Source organism: Bos indicus x Bos taurus, chromosome 26 (assembly GCF_003369695.1).
Source record: "Bos indicus x Bos taurus breed Angus x Brahman F1 hybrid chromosome 26, Bos_hybrid_MaternalHap_v2.0, whole genome shotgun sequence".
In the NCBI taxonomy this organism is placed as follows: domain Eukaryota; kingdom Metazoa; phylum Chordata; class Mammalia; order Artiodactyla; family Bovidae; genus Bos; species Bos indicus x Bos taurus.
Window position 1 is genome coordinate 32,593,072 of NC_040101.1, and position 19,154 is coordinate 32,612,225.

A 19,154-nucleotide genomic window follows, 5' to 3' on the forward strand; every position below is an offset into this window, starting at 1 on the left:
GCTAAATTGCTTCAGTTGTGTCTGACACTGTGAGACCCCATAGACAGCAGCCCACCAGGCTCCTCTGTCCCTGGAATTCTCCAGGCAAGAATATTGGAGCGGGTTGCCATTTCCTTCTCCAATGCATGCATGCATGCTAAGTCACTGTGAGACCCTATGCACAGCAGCCCACCAGGGGGTTGCCATTTCCTTCTCCACTCCTGCATTACAGGCGGATTCTTTACCACTGAAGCATCAGGGAAGGCCCAATCTTATCTAGTTCTCTTCCAACAACCCAGTTATTAGGGTTATTGCCATTTCATAGATGAGGAATCTGAGATTTGTCAAGGAACTTCAATGTCTCTCACCTAGTATGCTACTGTGAGCTGGAATTTTAACCTCACGGGTCATCTGATCCTGCCCACCCCCCAACTATACCATCACCTCCTTAGTCTGTATTCACTGGCCTTATCCCCTGCTACTCCCCTTCCCAGGCCTCTTCACTTCATCAGACTGAACTCCTCCACTGTTACCTTCAAGCACCCCTTGCACTCTGATCTTACATTGCTTGTGCTGTGAGCTCAGGGAGGAATGCCTTTCTCCCACTTGTACTTGGGTCCAAATCCAACCGCTTCATCTAAGTGAAAAGTGAAAGTGTTTATCACTAAGTCAGTGTCCGACTCTTCCTCATCCTGTGCATGGTAGCCCGCCAGGCTCCTCTGTCCATGGAATTCACCAGGCAAGAATACTGGAGTGGGTAGCCATTCACTTCTCCAGGGAGATCTTCCAGACCAAGGGACAGAACCTTCGTCTCCTGGATTGGCAGATGGATTCTTTACCATCTGAGACATCAGAGAAGCCCATTCATCTAAGCAGGAGTCAGATGCTGCACTCCTTCCCTGATTGCCCCAGTCGGAAGTAATCACTTCCCTCTCCAAACAGCCAGAAGGTAGACAGATCCAAATCCCCCACTGACCACTAAGCTGTATTTAGAAATCTCTCTGCTCCTGCTTCTTAGAGGAATGGGCCAGGCTTTGTGGCTGGGCCAGGCTTTTCTGCTGGACTCTGCTTGTCCTTCTTTAGAATGAGGCTAGGAAAAGCAGAGAAAAGAATATTTTTTATACAGTAACTGAAATTCCACCATCAGTAATTTACTCCAAAGGTAGATTTCAGTTTCTTTACAATCCCTTCTCCTTGGGTCTGTCTGGACCACTGGCCTGAAGCTGACTGTAGCTAGTAGTTTTATTGGTTTTCTCTCTTGGCAGCTATGAAATTGAGGGGTATCAACTCCCAGACATTATTTGAGGAAAACATTGGAGGATAAAAAAAGACTCTAGAGATCAAAAAGGGAAAACAGCCACAGCCAACGTCTGCGATCAAAGACTTCCCCTGGTCAACTGGATTCTGCTTTGGGAGCCTGATTCTCATTTTTCATAATCAAGTTCTCCAGGTTCCTTCTTTGCTTTCACCAGCATTCTGAGTCTTCACTTTTTGCCTCAAATCCTGGTGCCATTGGTGTTTTCCCCTGGATAGCTGATAGGTGGAAGAGACCAAAGGAGAAAATAAAATAGAAAAAGAGGTTAATCAATACCTTGTGTGCGTGCTAAGTTGCCTCAGTCATGTCCGACTCTTTGCAACCCCGTGGACCATAGCCCGCCAGGCTTCTCTGTCAGTGGGATTTCCCAGGCAAGCATACTGGAGTGGGTTGCCATGTCCTCCTCCAGGGAATCTTCCTGACCCAGGGATTGAACCCAGGGATTGTCTCTTACATCTCCTACATTGGCAACATTGGCAGGTGGGTTCTTTACCACTAACGCCACCTGGGAAGCCCAATTAATACTTAACATGACATTTTTTTAAAGGTTAGTCCTTTCCAGTTTGTTGTGATCCACACACACAAAAAATAAATAAATAAAGGTTAGTCTTTGCATCTATAAGCAAAGGTGTATGTGACCCACATAATCGGACTTCACTGTGGCTCTTGGGCTTCCCTGATAGCTCAGCTGGTAAAGAATTCACCTGCAATGCAGGAGGTCCCAGTTTGATTCCTAGGTAGAGAAGATCTCCTGGAGAAGGGATAGGCTACCCATTCCAGTATTCTTGGGCTTCCCTGGTGGCTCAGATGATAAAGAATCCACCTGCAATACAGGAGACCTGGGTTCAACCACTGGGTTGGGAAGATCCCCTGGAGGAGGGCATGGCAACCCATTCCAGTATTGCCTGGAGAATCTTCATGGACAGAGGAGCCTGGCGGGCTGCAGTCCATGGGATCACAAAGAGTGGGACACAGCTGAGCGACTAAGCACGCACGCCCACGGCCCTTGGAGAAATGTCAGGTAGAACTATTAATTGCTAGAAAAATAGATGCTGAAAGAAAGGAATGGCTAAGCACAGCTTTCTCCACCAGATGGCGCTCTCACCCACTCTTACACAGACGTTTCAGAAGCCTTTCTAAAATTGGGGTTTCTGGCGGTGGTCTCTCATGCCACCATTTCTACATATACCAGATCTTCTCATGCTCTTAGCTTCATTCGTTATCTCTTGTTGTGTCACAGATTATTTCAAAACTTAGTGGCTTAAAACAATAATAGGAAAGGAAAGAAAGGAAATTGAAGTCGCTCAGTCGTGTCCAACACTTTGCTACCCCATGGACTGTAGCCTACCAGGCTCCTCTGTCCATGGGATTTTCCAGGCAGTAGTACTGGAGTGGATTGCCATTTCCTTCTCCAGGGGATCTTCCCGAGCCAGGGATCGAAACCAGGTCTCCCGCATTGTAGGCAGACGCTTTACCGTCTGAGCCACCAGGGAAGTCCCAAAACAATAATAAATATATATTATTTGGCTTTGGGGTGGTTTTGGTCTGGAAATTACCAGCATGTTAGTGAGTGGTTTTGGCTGAGGGGCTTTGTGAGACTGTAGTCAGATGTTGGCCAGGGCTGCTGCTATCTGATGGCACTGCGGGATTTACTTTCCCACGTGGTGCTGACAGGCTTATGCTGACAGGCTGGCAGGGGGTTTCCATTCCTCTTCACTTGGGACTCTACAGGAGGCATCTTGAGCATCCCCACCACATGACAGCTGACTTCCCCTAGAGCAGGAGATCGAAGAGGGAGCAAGGCAGGAAGCCACAAGGTCTCCTGTGCCATATCCTCAGAAGTCACACACTGTAACTTTCACAGCATCCCATTGGCTTTGCGGGTCAGAACTAGTCAACGTCCAGTGCCTAATGGGAGGAGTATATGAAAGCATAACCACCAGGAAGGGAGGCTACTTGGGGCCGTCCTCGCTGCCATCTTGGAGGCTGGCTAATATGTGCTGCTCCGCTGGCTTCAATTACACTCCGTTCCGCCTCAACTCCTCAGGCTCACCTTTTAACAATCCAGCTTGAGTATCAGGTTCTTTGTAGAGACTTGCCAGTATCATTTCTCACTTCCTCCTCTGTGTTTGCACAGACTCTTTCATCTCTATAGAGCCGTTATCATCTTACATTTCTTTTTTCTTTTCTTCTTCTTCTTTTTTTTTTTCTGGCCACACAGCTTGTGGTAACTTCTTTCCCCGACCAGGGATCAAACCCAAGCCCCTGCAGTGGAAAGGCAGAGTCTTAACCACTGGACAGCCCGTAGGAAGTCCTTTCAGCTTGCATTTCAATATTTCTCTTGAACATGACTATCTATCTCCCTCATTGTGCCCTGAGATCCTGAGAGCAAGGGAGACTATGACTTGACATCTTGCCAGTCCCACTTCCTGCCAAGTATAGAGCAGAGCCTTGGCGTAACAGGTACTCAGCAAATACTTGTTTTAAAATAAATGAGTAACACAGAAAACAACAAGTGTTCATGAGGATGTGGAGAAAGCAGAAGCCTTGTGTGCTGTTGGCGGGAATGTAAATGGTGCAGACTGTATGGAAAACAGTTTATGGCAGTTCATAAGAAATTAAGCATAGCATCACCGTATGATCCGACAATGCCACTTTCGTGTATACACACAGGAGAGGAGGAAGCAGGGTCTCAAAGAGATATGTGTACTCCCATGTTCATAACAGTTTCAATCGCAAAAGCTAAAATGTGGAAGCAACCCAAGTGTCCCTTAAGGGAGAGATAGATAAACAAAATGCAGTGTATCTGTATACAATGGACTATTTCTCTTTAAAAAGTTAGGAAATTCTGACACAGGCTACAATGAATGGACCTTGAAGATATTAATGCTGAGTGAAATCAGCCAGTCACTATATGATTACACTTACACGAGGTACCTAGAGCAGTCAAATTTATAGAGACAGAAGGTATTGAATAGTGGTTTTCAGAGGCTGGAGGAAGGAGGAAAAAGGATTTATTATTTAATGAGTATGGACTTTCAGGTTTTTTTTTTAATTTTATTTTATTTTTAAACTTTACATAATTGTATTAGTTTTGCCAAACATCAAAAGGACTTTCAGTTTTGAAAGATAAGAAGAGTTCTGGAGATGGTTGCCCAATAGTATGAACATACTCAAAACCAGTGAATTGTACATTTAAAAAGTGATTAAGATGGTATGTGTATTTCGCCACAATTTAAAAAAAAAATTAAATGAAAGAATGATAAAGTGTGACATACCCATTAGTGGACTATTATTTATATTTATCATAAAAAGTAACAAAATATTGATATGTGCTACAACATAGATGAACCTTGAAAACATTATGCTATGTACACACAAAAGATCACATATTCTTTAATTCCATTTATATGGAATGTCTAGAATAGGAGAATCCATAGAGACAGGAAGTAGATTGATTAGAGGCTGCCAGTGACTGGGTGGAAGAAGGAATTGGGTGGAAGGAATTGGTGGAGGAAGGAACTGGTACAGTGTTTCTTTTTGGGGGGATTGGGATGGAAATGTTTTGAAACTGGATAGTGGTAACAGTTGCACATCTTAGTGAGTATACTAAAACCACTGAATTGTACGCTCTAATATGGACAATTTCTTTGTGACATTTTATCTTAAAGGAACTGTTTCAACTTTTTAAATAAACAAATGAAAGAAATATTTGACTGGTATGTATTTTTAGATTCTCTTTACTATTTGGATTTTCTCTAGTATTTAAACTTATTATTTGGGTATATTTTTTGATTAATAGCTCACTGCCATTACTCTGAAAACTGTTCAATAAATATATCTTTATGTTCTTGTACCTGGGAAAGAAGTCCTCATGAGTAATGAGTTTTCCAGCTGTGACACAGTGAGTTGTCGGACAAACACAGCAAGGAAATGAATGTCTGCTGTTACACTCTTACTCAACAGCTCTTGGCAGCCATGAAAACAACCATTCATCAAACACGGGCACAAAAAAAGTCTCACAGAGCAAGGCAGTGAAACCCTCAGCAATAAAACCTGTGGACTGTCCACCCGAAAGTTCCTTTCCCTCTTCCAGGGTATAGAGCTGGAGCTGAGCAGCTGATGCCCCACGAGGGACTACATTTCCAACCCCCTTACATATAGATTAGGTCATGTGACTCCCCAAAAGAAGAGTGTAGTGATAAATGCCACTTCTAGTAAATTCAGAAATCTCCCAAATGCCAGCTCAATGCAGAAGTGATGGCTGGGCCACAAGATGGAAGGAGCCTTAGTCCCTGAATCATTGCATGGTGGAAACCTCCTACTGGCCTGGAATATCCACAATGGACAGCTAAGTGAGGAAGAAATAGAATTATATGTGAACAATAAATAGGCTTTTATTATAGTTTCAGTTCAGTTCAGTTCAGTCACTCAGTCCTGTCCGACTCTTTGCGAGCCAATGAATCGCAGCATGCCAGGCCTCCCTATCCATCACCGACTCCCAGAGTTCACTCAGACTCACGTCCATTGAGTTAGTGATGCCGTCCAGCCATCTCATCCTCTGTCGTCCCCTTCTCCTCCTGCCCCCAATCCCTCCCAGCATCAGAGTCTTTTCCAATGAGTCAACTCTTCGCATGAGACACTGAAATGTTGAGGTGTGTTTGTTACAGCAACTTAAAACCAATATTCATTCATTCTACCAAACGACCACTTATTATGTGCCTTTCATGGGAATATAGAGAAGAATAGCCTAGAGTTCTTCCCTCAAGTTCTCATCTTATCAGTAAATTGGAAAATTAGATGAGAGAATTAGTGGGAGAGATGACTTAAAGTGCCACCAATGGAAGAGCAATAGATAACCCACAAAAATACCTGCAAAGACCAGCTACCATTAAGACATTGAGAAAATTAACCAAGAACTTCCTTAAAGGGATTTCTCTGGTTTCCTAGTGATTAGAATTCCAGGCTTTCAGTCCCCAGTTGGAGAACTGAGATCCTGCAAGCCATGCACCTCAGGCAAAATTAAACAACAAAAAAACCCCAAAGCTTTCTAAAAGGCATCAGGTTCAGGTTAATGTGTAGACAATTTTATTAAACCCATCAGTAAAATTATATAAACTATTCTGGAAAACAGAACAAGACAGAAAACTTTCCGATTTCTTCTGAGTCTAGAATGACCATCCCTGATACAAATGTCAGGCAAGAGCACATACACACAAATAGACAAATTACACCTGGAACAAGGCCAATAAAAATAACAACAAAAATACGCCTACCGCACAGCTGAGCCATTCCACCGCTAGGTATCTACCAAAGACAAATGTCCACACAAATATTTGTGCATGAATGTTCACAGTAGCTTTATCTGCAAAAACCGAAAACTTGAAACAACGTAAATATCCATCAGCAGGTGAATGGATAAGCAAATTATAGTATATCCATACAATGGAATAATACTCAGAGGTAGCTAAAAATAGATGAACTATTATTACAACAGTAACATGAATGAATCTCAAAATGAGGCAGTATAAGAGGTCAGACTGCCCCCTCCACCGGAAAAGAAAAGGCACATATTGTACATTCCATTTAGATAAACTAATCTACCATCACGGGACAGAGATGAGTAGGTGTGTGGGGTGGGGAGATGGGAAAGGGAAAAAGATATTACAAGGTACAAGGGGACACAAAAAAGCTTTGGGGAACTATGGATATGTTTATAGCCTTAATTGTGAAGGCTTCACAAGAATACACATGTCAAAACTCACCAGAATGTACATTTAAACCATGTACAGTTTAATGTATGAGTATACCCTAATAAATCTGTGTGCATATGTGTATATATATATACATATATGTGTGTGTGTGTGTGCACGCGTGCGTGCTCATGTGCACGCAAAGTCGCTTCAGTCATGTCCCACTCTTTTGTGACTACATGGATTGCAGCCTGCCAGGCTCCTCTGTCCATGGAATTCTCCAGGTAAGAATACTGGAGTGGGTTGCCATGCCCTTCTCCAGGGGATCTTTCCCATCCAGGGATCAAACTCGCATCTCTTATATCTCCCACACTGGCAGGTGGGTTCTTTACCACTAGCACCACCTGGAAAGCCATATATATATACATATAGGCAAGCACTTTACCTCTCCGAGCATCTTTGCGAACTGTGAAGAAACTGGGACATGTGTCGTCTTTATTACTATTAATGCCATTATCAGTAACAATATCATCATTTTTATTATCCCTATCACAGTCACTACAAAAAAGACCCCATCACCTCAGTCTTCCAGCCCACTATCTTAAGATCATTGATGGAGTTCATCAGGTTTAACTTAAAAGGAAAAACAAACTCAGCAAGTTCACTAGTTCCTAGGGATGGCTGGGAGGAGATAGAAACAAGCTGAAAAATACAACAGAGTTTACCAGGATGTGAGGAAATGTTGTGAAATGCCCAGATATGCAATGGCTAGGGAAGTCAAGCAAGTAATTGTTGCTGGAAACGCCCCGTGTTCCTGGGCTAATTTTGACTTGAATGCAATCATTGAAGATCCTGCAGACATGTAATGAGGAGAGTTTGTGAATGTCCCACTGCTGACACCTGAAAACTCATGGTCAGTTTGTCTCTCCAGAGGGACTGGAACCCCAGAAAACAAGATGAAAATAGAGAGTCCTTTCAAGCTGAAGAGTCAGAACTGCTTGCAGCACAGGGGCTCAGCCAGGAGACTGCCAAAAGGAATTAAAAGGAGAGCAAGAAGGATCTCAGATTCCATAGGAAAGAAGGCAGTCCTGAACTTCAGGAAAGTAGCAATAATTTTTTAACACTTCAATGCCAATCTTTTCAAGAAAACTTAAATCTGGATACAAGAAAAAACAGGTAGAGGATTCAATCTATGGCTGGTGAGATTGGGAATTCCAACCCAAAATATAGGACAAGATTGTAAAAGACGGAGTTCAGTATACAAAAGTTCAGGGTCGGGTCAGACAATCAGACCTATGGCACGGGGTTTTGAGAGGGAGAAGGGCTGGGTGGAGGAGCAGTTTTATAAATGCTTCTGACATCTGTCCGGCAGACAGAGGGACTGTCTCCAGGGCCTTAGGAGAGTTACCTCAGCCCAGTGAGCTGATCAAACCTGAAGGCCATTATCCAACTTCATTTTAAAGCAGGAAGAGAGAAGTTGAGATAATTCAGGCCTGTAATAACATAGCTTTCCTTCCTGCCTTAGCTTAAGACAGAACTATTACAAAAGCTAGTGCCGCTCTGGGTGAAGTCTGGATGGCCAGGAGAAACGGTCTGCTGGGAAATCCTCACAGCAGAGCGTGGTAGCTTAGATCTGACTTTGCATCTTTTTTCTGTTACTTGGTCAAGTGCCCTGGGGAAATCAGTTCACCCTTCTGAGCTTGTCTCCATGTCTGTTAAATGGGAGCTTTTAATACCACACGGGCTGGTGAGAATGATAAGGATGTTACATGAGGCATCCAACATGTTCTTGAAAAGTGAAAGTGAAAGGCACTCAGTCCTGTCCGACTCTTTGTGACCCCATGGTCTATTCCATGGAATTCTCCAGGTCAGAATACTGGAGTGGGTAGCCTTTCCCTTCTCCAGGGGATCTTCCCAACCCAGGGATCGAACCCAGGACACCCACATTGCATGCAGATTCTTTACCAGCTGAGCCACAAGGGCTGTCCAAGAATACGGGAGTGGGAAGCCTATGCCTTCTCCAGCATGTTCTCGGCTCATTGCGAACACTTGGTAAAGTTAGTTCACTTTCTTCCCCCTTCTCATCTTTCTCAGAAGTGCTTTACCTGGGGCATCAGAGAGCCCCCTTCTGGACTTCAGGAGATGGCAGCAAGAACAGGCTGCACACCCATCCCTCCACTCTGTCCCACCATGCTGGCATCAAGGGGCAGAGGGACTGCCTCTGGGAGCTGGCCCTCACCGCAGTGCTGGGGAAGGAACATCACAGCCTTGGTGCCTACAAGATCCCAAATAGCCCCCCAGTTCAAAAAGAATTGGGGTCATGGAACAGGGAGGGCAAAAGGGCTTACTGGAATTTCCTCAGGCGGATGAAGTTGGTGTGGAGGCCCACACCGTCCTGCGGGCTGTTCCCAGAGTGCTCCCGAGGTTCTGGCCACGTCCCCAGCATACCTCCCCTTTGCCATGTACGGTCCAGAGAGTGTCAGGCCCTGCTCACCTCTCTTCAGCTGCCCCTACTCACCCCAGTCCCTGGTGCTCTTCTCCCCAGGTCTGGCCGTGAAGTGGAATATGCCCACCCCTCTGCTCCCTCCCCTCCTTGCTACTCATGGCACTCTGGGCACAAGGAACACAGAGCTGGGCAAGTCACGTCCCTCCCAAGTTTCTAACTTTTCATCAGTTTGAAAAAAAACAAAAGGACCAGTTTATACTATGATATCCATGGAAAGCAGCCTAGGGAGTAACAGTTAGCCAATATTAGATACTACACTTGACCTTAGACAAAAGGCTGAGAAGCAATAGCCAATATTAGAATGTTACAAATGATCCTGAAAGCCCCCCAAATTCTTGCAGTTTCTGACTATGTAGACATTTAAAAAGAGCTAGCAATGGCACCCCACTCCAGTACTCTTGCCTGGAAAATCCCATGGATGCAGGAGCCTGGTAGGCTGCAGTCCATGAGGTTGCTAAGAGTTGGACATGACTGAGTGACTTCACTTTCACTTTTCACTTTCATGCATTGGAGAGGGAAATGGCAACCCACTCCAGTGTTCTTGCCTGGAGAATCCCAGGGAAAGAGGAGCCTGGTAGGAGGCCGTCTATGGGGTCACACAGAGTCGGACACGACTGAAGTGACTTAGCAGCAGCAGGGCTTCTCAGGCAGCACTAGTGGTAAAGAATCCGCTAGCCGATGGAGTTGTAAGAGACGCGGGTTCAATCCCTGGGTCGGGAAGATCCCCTGAAGGAGGGCAGGGCAACCCACTCCTGTATTTGCCTGGAGAATCCCATGGACAGAGAGGAGCCTGGCGGGATACAGTCCATGGTGTCAGAAAGAGTCAGACATGACTGAAGCGACTTAGCACATGCACAGAGCTATATTATTATATTTATAGAACATGTAGAAAGGGTTAGAACTTTATTATTGTTTAATTTTTAAAGCAAGCTGTGGAAGAGTGTAAATGTGTGTGTGTGTATGTATGTATGTGAGTAAGCATCCATATGTTTAATTAGTTATAAAAATTAAGGAAGAAGGCTTAATAGTGAACAATAGCTTATCTCTCAGATATGAGATTAGGATGATCGAATGACTTCATTTACTTTATATACTTTAAAAAAATTAATAGGTATATATTGCTATTTTATTCTACAAATAGCAATTGTAACAAACAAAAACAATAAAAATACAAATACTGCTAACAAGACTTTTCTCTCATATCCCTGCTCTTTCCTTTTATGTCTGGAAAGAAATTCTTTTTTTTTGGAAAGTAGTTCTTAATTCTTACTCACCACTGGCCATCCCACTCCCTATCCCTAGAAAAGCAGGAAAAATAATAGAAATGAACAAATCCCTCAGATTCCCCAGACCCAAATAGTCTCAATTAAGTCCCCTAGGAGCAGTGTCTTATTTAAAAGTGCCCCTGGCATTAAACAGGAAATATCAGATTAGGCCATTCCTGCACACCTGGTCTCCACAATCGAAAACCAAACTCCCCTTCCACCTTGGAGCCTGCCAGAGGCCCATGGGGCTTAGCAACTGGCTGCCTGCAGAGGGTAGTAAGACAACATCTACCTTCCAGGCTCAGTCTTGCCATTTGTCAGCTGTGTGGCCATAGATCGGAGAAGGCAATGGCAACCCACTCCAGTACTCTTGCCTGGAAAATCCCATGGTCGGAGGAGCCTGGTGGGCTGCCGTCTATGGGGTTGCACAGAGTCGGACACAACTGAAGCGACTTAGCAGCAGCAGCAGCAGTGGCCATAGATAAGGCCCTTCTCTCTGGGACTCTATTGCTTCTATTGAACAGGCAGTGCCAACCTCTAGACTGGTGACAAGATCAAATAAGATAATGCAAGTAAAAGCACATTTTCAATAGCAAATGCTCCACCAAGCTAAAGTAGAGCAGGGGCTTACCTGCCTTTGCATAAAGGCTACTTTTTATTTTCATGATATTCATGAATTGACACAGAGGGAAGAGGGGAGAAAAGGAAGATCCTGGGCAACTGGTAGGATTTTCCTCCATCTGGAAATCCAAACCATGGAGAGGAGGAGGAAAGAGAGAGAGAATCAGAAAGAGTCAGACTATGCTGTATATTGAGGTGGGTACTTCGGAAGAGAGTGGGTGTGGAGCACACACAGTATCCAGTCTGTGCCTGGAGCTGTTCTAGGTGGTTCTGCCAATAGAACTCTATGTCCAGGCTACAGACTTCAAGCCCAGGTCACAGGAGGAAGGTGCCAACAAGGAAGTCTGTTAACTACCCTCCAGCCCTTTCCAGGGCACCTCAGTCGGCAGGCTGTGGCTGGAAGGCAGAGACTAGGGACCAGATTGGGTGTGTCCAGGAGGCAACACCAGACCAGGCACAGTGACCTGCAGGAAACACCCAGAGCCTGGGCTCTAAGAGACCCCACTGTGGCCCCAGTCAGCTCTGTAATGCTAGGCAAGGTTCCACTCCACCTGGAGTTCATTTCCCCCTTCTGTAAAATGATGGGTTTGCACCAGAACAGGGTCCTCTGGCTCTGTCACCATAGTCATTCTGTGCCAGTGCATCAGGCAGTGGAGCTCCCCAAACAGAGGGCCCATTGAGAGCCAGGGCAGGAGCTTCTGGAATTCCCTCCAGCCTCAATCAGGGACAGACATAGTTTTATTCCTCTGATTCCTGTGTCCTGCCTTAACTGGAAACCTATGACCTCATTTTTCTTTCCCTCCCAGAAAGAAGGGGAAGCCAGGAAAGCAGAAAGGAGGCAGACAAGTGTGGCAAAATGTGATGATGGAAGGAGGCTGGGGGACCTGGCACAGAGTGGGCAGGAGAGAAGACACATACACTCAGATCAGATAAACCAGTTTATTCAGAAAAGCGTGTCCGTCATCATCACTAAACTACTGAATGAGGCACTTCGGTCCCCACTCCCTACCCTTCCTCACCCACCCTCTCTTTTGGCCTTCGCAGAACACCAGAGAAATCCTCTCCTGGGCCTGCAAGTGGTCCCAGACTTTTGGGCTGGGGACAGCCCACAGCAATCTCAGGTTGGATAGAGTCCTGGAGTCCAGAGAGGGAGGCCAAGGAGGCTGCCTCCAGAACTCAAAGTTCCAGACCAACTTCAGATGGCCTTGCCCACGGCCCGGGTCCTGGAAGGGAGCAGAAGATGGTGTGGAGCCGTCTTCAGGTCCTTCCCACATCTTGGAGAAGCAGTGGGAGGCCAAGCAGGAAGGCACAGCTAGCAGAGCCGGTGAGCTCTGGAATGTTTCAGGCACGTGTGGCTGGATAAGGTACCATGAAGGCCAGGGAGACGTCTGCTCCTGAGTAAGGTCATCTGATCACAGACAGAGCACCATGGGCTTGAGGCTAAGAAGAGGTCCTCAGCGGGCCGGATCTGAGCTGCAGATGAGCTGTGATGATCTAAAATAGAGAAAAGCAGCATGTGCTGGAGCTTAAAAGCCATTGTTTAGGGTTCAGGGGTGCATGGCTCAGTTCCAGGTGTCTGGAAGCTTGTGCCAAGTCACAGACACAAGCAGAAGGGGGATTTCTCTATGTCAAGGCAAAATGAACCTTCACCATCTTGGCTGTTCCACTGAATACGTCATACCCCAGGAAAGGGAGCTGCTGAGCAAAGACTGTTCCCCCTTCCCTCATCCCTCCATGGCCAGTGAAGACACTGAAACCTTCTGCTGGCCCAGGGAAGTGGGCCCTAGGAGACACCGGCATGACCTGCTCTGGGAGTCTCCATGGCCTCAGCAACATGGAAACTTGCAACAGAAGAAACAAAGTCGCTGGGCTTCCAGACACCCCCAGCACTCCAGCAGAGCCCACCCCCCCCACCCCCCCCACCCCCCCACCCCCCCCCACCCCCGCCCTGGCTGGCACCAGCGGTGGGATCTGAGGAAACAGGCGGGGGTGGGGTGGAGGTGGGGGTGCGGACAGCACGGCAGGCCTGGCAGCAGGACTCCAGCCTGAGACGCTGAAGGGCTCAGGATTTCCCAGAGGACAGAAAACAACGGCAACAATCACACGAACAACCACAATTGTAATGGGTATAGAGTTTTAGTTTTGCAAGATGAAAAAGTTCTGGAGATGGGTGGTGCTGATGGTCGTACAACAATGTGGATGTATTTAACGCCATTGAACTGTTCGCTTCAAAGATGGTTTCAACGATCAATTGCATGTTAGAAATATTTTACCACAATTACAAAAACTTTTTTTCTCAAGATAACCATGGGGAATTCCCTGGCAGTCCATGGCTAGGACGCAGCGCTTTCACTGCCAAGGGCACAGCACAGGTTCGACCCCTGTTCAAGGAACAAAGACCCTGCAAGCCACGTGGGTTGGTCAAAAATTTTAAAAATAAGTAAATCAAAAATCAAGATAACCATGTTAATGGTATCTAACATGCATTGACACCCTATTGAAATACAGTACAGCCTGGTTCTGGAAAGGTCAGGCTGCCAGGTTTCAAATCTGAGCTTCACCACTCACCAGCTGGGAGACTCTAGGTAAGTTACTTAACCTCTCTGAGACTCATATTCCTCATATAGAATATGGAAATAAGAATAGAACGCAGCTCAAGAGGCTTAGTGAGAGAATGAAATAAATACACAGTCCTTTGAGTAGTGCCAGGCACACAGTAGGGCTGGAAAGATGCAAAGTGGTGACTCTGTAAAACTTACAAAAGCACTCCACACCCTCACTTAGATCTCATCACAGAGAAACCTAAGACATCTCCACTAAGCTTTACAAACATGCTCACAAAAACATATTCTGACCTCCTCTATTCTAGTTTCTAATCCAGAGAGGGTCAAAACTTTTCCAAAGAGCAGACTTCTGAGGACTTGGCAAAAAAGTTGAATTGTCACAACTCTGGACATTGTGGTTATTACTGACATCCCTTCAACTTGCTCTCTGAATGAAAACCCTTTAGCTTTTAGAAAAGGAGGGGTCTCTGAGCTTTTTTATTCAAAGGTCTATGATCTCTCCAGAAAGCCAAGAAGCATCTTACCTTACAGCTGGCCAGCTGTTCATCCCAGATCCAGAGTGTTCTCTGTTTGGTGTGACCCACTGCTGCCAGTTGCTTATGGTCAATGTCAGCATCTCTTAGGGGTGATATTTCTTTTGACTGGGAAACCGGGAAACCATCTGGATAAACTTGGCTTCATTTCCCCAAAAAAACGTAAAGTGAAAGTCACTCAGTAGTGTCCACCTCTTTGTGACCCCACAGACTATGGAATTCTCCAGGCCAGAATACTGGAGTGGGTAGCGTTTCCCTTAGTAAAGGAATGTTCAAATCCACTGTCCCCCAGGCTACCGTTGGCCTGGCAGGGGTGGCTATCTTATCTTTTTACACAGGGAGTCTCGGGTTCTCTCTGCTATAGAAATTCCCTGGGAAGAGAGGGAGTGCCCCACCTCTACAAACAGACCACAGCCAATGGGCTGGGCCCCTTGCTGATAAATGAGAGTCAGGACTACTTGGAATATAAGGTGGGAGAAACTGATCCCAGTCCAGAGGCACTTAACACTGTAAATTCCATTACTCAGGGGCCGCTTTCAGTGCAGGACTTCTCAGAGCCTTTGATATGCTAATGAGCATTGTGAATCTTCAAAAAAGGGAGAAAGCACCTTTGACAACCCCCCCTGGCCTTGAAACCATCCAGTAACTAGCTCCAGAGCCGGGATTCCCGGAAGCATCCAAGACTTTAAACACTGCTAGACAACTCTTGATTTGGGGTGGGAAGATGGGGTTCTAATCTTTTTCTGGCTGTTCCCAAGGGCATTATCTTAGTCTCCATCTGCAAAAAAGGGTGGGGCTCGCCTAACATTCCTTGACGGTGACGTGGGATCCCTAACGCAAAAAGATATAGGGAGGTGGGGATGGAACAGAAGCCGGTGAGAAGAAGGCTGGGAAGGTGAGGCCAGGAAATCAAGTGGGCGGTACGGCCAGACCTCCTTGAACCCCGACGACAAAGGCGGAACAGGCAGAGGAAAAGGTCACAATCCACGGGCACTTCCTATCCATCTTCACCGTTGCAGATGGGCCCCAACGCAAGACATCAAAGCACCGAGGGACGGCCCCAAAGGGCTGCGCAGAGTACCCGCGCAATCCCAGACTAAAACCACACCCGTCGCTCAAGTTGAGACCAGCGGAGGCCGGTCCCCGGCTCCGCCCGCGGCAGCGTGCCTGCTTTTTTCAGCACTCGGGGCTGTAAGGAGGGCCGGGGCAAGGGGGCGCTCTGCCCAAAGCGGGGCGGAAGGGAGGGGGCAGCGGCGCCGCCAGTATACAGATTCCACTTTGGGAGCCTCGCCCGGATCTACGCGGCGCCTGTCCACGTCTTGCTCGCGGCCGGGAAGGGGAAGAGGAACCGCGAGGCTTCGCCTCAGGGCGGCCCATCTGCGAGTGTGTGTCCGCCCCCTCGGATGTAGCCCATGGGGTCCCAGGAGACCGCGCAGCTGTCCCGGCTCTGGGCCGCGGCGATGCCTTGGGGGCGGGAACTGCGATCGGGGCTCTGGGGTACGGGAGGCGACGGGAACGCGGGGCGAAGGGAGGGTGCCGGGGCGCCCGAGAGCGGGGCGGCGGCAGCTGGAAGGACGGGTGCCCAGCCCCGCGGCGCGGCGGCCTCACGCCACCTCCCGTTCGCCTTGGCAGTGGCGGCAGCCTCCGTAGAGCGCCGAGAGCAGGTAGAGGCCGAGGCAGAGACCGCCGCAGACCGCTGCCGCCAGGAAAGCGTGGTAGGCGCAGGACATCTGGTAATCCTTGAGGTTGCAGTAGCTGTGACTCTGCGTCTGCCCGATCATGATGCCCATCGCTGCGCCGTAGAGCGCGGCCGCCAGCAGGTCGTGCGCCACGTTGACCACCAGCCAGCGCGAGCCCAGCACCGGCACCAGCTCCTGCTTGCCCAGCAGCGTGAGGAAGTAGAGGGCCAGGGTCAGCAGCCAGAAGAGCACGGACACGAAGAGCGCGAAGTGCACGGGGCCTTGGTACCGGCTGGTGGCGATGGTGATCCAGAAGGCGGCGCCCGCCAGCAGCTGCAGAAGCCGCAGCACGCCCAGCGGGCCGCGCAGAAAGGCCCGCTGCAGGCTCACCGCGCCTCGGGCCGCGCGCGCCTGGGGCGGTGGCTGGCGCGGGGGCGGCGGGAGCATGGCCCCCGGGCGCGGCGGCGGCGGCGGCGGCGGCGGGGCCCCGAGCAGCGGAATGGCGGCGTCTGGCTCGCGGGGATGGCCCGGCGGACGTGCCCCTGAGCTCGCTGCGGCCTCCTCGCTCCTCTCCGAGTCCTCCTCCCTTCCTCTCCCCTTCTCCCCTCCCTTCCTCCCCGCTCTCCTCCCCGCAGCCCTCTCTTTCTCCCTTACTCTCTCTCCACCCCTCCTGCCCGCCCTCTCTCTTCCCCCACTTCGTCTCCACCCCCACGCGCTCCTCCCGGCTTCCTGCCTTCCCTCTTTTTGGGCCTCGTCCACCAGTCGCCCAACTCCCAACTCGGATTCCTTTCTCCTCGGGGCAGGGCGGAGCGCACCCGCAGCCCCAGCAGGACGCAAGTCTTCCTTTCCGTCCGACTGGGAAAAGTTTATACCACATCTGCCCGCCCTGCCTCTCTGCCTCCCTGGCTCCGGTCCAGCCTCGGAGCAGAGAGCTGTCTTCTGGAGCTGGAGCGTCCACCCCCAACCCCCCAACCCCGCCCCCACTCCCAACCTTAGGCTGGGCCCTTTTCTTTCTCCTCTCTCCTGTCCGGCAGCCCGCTGGGGCCTCCCGGCCCTTCCTTGGCGAGGGAGCAGAGCAGTGCTGGGCTTAAGCTGCCACCTATTCTCACCTGGACATCGGAGTATCATACCCTGCTAGTGCTCACCTCAAACTTATTCTTTCTAAAGCTGGGCTCAGACTTGGACTCAGCCATCTGAGTCCTTCTGTCATTGAAAGGGACCATCACCCACTCCAGGCCTCCACTTTGCTTCCCACTGCACAAAGCAAAGTCCGAGTTAGTCCAATCTCTTTTCCAGCCTTCTTTGCCATCAAGTGTACTAAAAGTAGACTTCCCAGCACGACCAAGACACAAACCCAGCTCTAAGAGATAGCAAAGCCCAACAATGCTTTACATTATTGCTATTACGGTGCTTTGCAGAAATTCTCATTTATGAAGTCTCATTTGACAGCCCCCAAAGATACATACAGGGGTTTCCCAGGTGGCGCTGGTGGTAAAGAACCCACTTTCCAATTCAGGAGACATAAGAGACATGGGTTCCATCCCTAGGTCAGGAAGATCCTTTGGAAGAGGGCATGGCATCCCACTCCAGTATGCTTCCCTGGAGAATCCCAAGGACAGAGGAGCCTGGTGGGTTACAGTCCATAGGGTCACAAAGAGTCAGACACGACTGAAGCAACTTAGCACTCATGCACATAAGATACATACCATTATTTTTCTCATCTTGCTGAGGAGAAAAAGGAAGCCTAGAGGGGTTAAGACTACGAAGCTGGTAATTATTGCTGGTCTTTCTTCCCTCCTCTTATGAACTAACCTTCATGCACTGTGGCATCTTTCTAAAATACAGACCTGGTTGTGTATATACACTGCTTCCTGCTGACCACAGGATATAGGGTTCTATCTCTTCTATGGACATGTTTCACATGTTTCATCTGGCCCCAACGGACTCCCAATTTCCTGGTTTCCCTCTTCCTTTTCTTACCCATGCTCACATTCAGTATGCCAACCGCATCAAACCTCTTAAGGTTCCGGAATAGGCTCTTCAATCCCAGGCTTCCTTGGTAGCTCAGCTGGTAAAGAGTCCATGTGCAATGCAGGAGGCCCCAGTTCAATTCCTGGGTCAGGAAAATCCCCTGGAGAAGGGACAGGCTACTCATGCCAGTATTCTTAGGCTTCCCTGGTGGCTCAGATGGTAAAGAATCCACCCGCAATGCAGGAGACCTGGGTTGGGAAGATCCCCTGGAGGAGGGCATGGCAACCCACTCTAGTATTCTTGCCTGGAGAATCCCCATGGACAGAGGAGCCTGATGGGCTGCAGTTCATGGAGTCGCGAAGAGTGGGACATGGATGAGCGACTAAGCAGCAGCGCTTCAATCCCAGACCCCGTTTGGCTGACAAACTCCTATTTAACCTTCAATGCCCAGTTTAAATGTTTTTCCTTTGGTTTGTTGGCTCTTCTAGGCACCTCATTGGAGGGTCCCTCAGCATAGTTCTAAGTCAGCTCCATCTTATCCATCTTTGCGGGTGCCTGGCACATAGGAGATTCAGTAAATATCCATGGAGTGGATGACTGGGTGGCTGCAGACACGGCAGTGGAAGTGAGAAGACACCTGTTGTCCTGGGGAGTGTGCCTGGATAAGACGTCCAGCTTATCTACCCTGCAGAGCTTGTCCCTCATCTCAGTCATGGGATGAGATTGCTGGTCCCTGGCTCCCCTTGAGGGAAAAGCTACATGGTTTTCAGGGAGCTAATGCCTCCCACTGCCAACTCAGCCCCACCTACAGGTACCTGAGAAAACTCCAAATGTAAATTTTAAATTAAAAAATGGTGTGTATACCACTCACATTTTTGTAAGATAGCGTGGTATAGACCCTCGGTGCAAGCCTGAGAGGCAGACTGCCGGGCTACTTCTCACTGCCTCACCACTCCCTAGTGCTGGGAGGTGGTTTGTGTGTGTGTATGTGTGTGATTTAACCTCTTTGTGCCTCAGTTTCCTCATCT

General features: G+C 48.4%; 1 protein-coding gene across 1 annotated transcript; it reads right to left on the reverse strand.

The window, feature by feature from the left end:
- Positions 1 to 12,304: 12,304 nt before the first annotated feature.
- Positions 12,305 to 17,704, reverse strand: MARVELD1 (MARVEL domain containing 1). Its single transcript, XM_027528822.1, has 2 exons — positions 14,468 to 17,704; positions 12,305 to 12,873 (listed from the first exon to the last, which is right to left on the reverse strand). The coding sequence occupies exon 1, from the start codon at positions 17,281 to 17,283 to the stop codon at positions 16,081 to 16,083; it is 1,203 nt and encodes a 400-aa protein (XP_027384623.1). The 5' UTR covers positions 17,284 to 17,704; the 3' UTR covers positions 12,305 to 12,873; positions 14,468 to 16,080.
- Between the last annotated feature and the right edge of the window lie 1,450 nt (positions 17,705 to 19,154).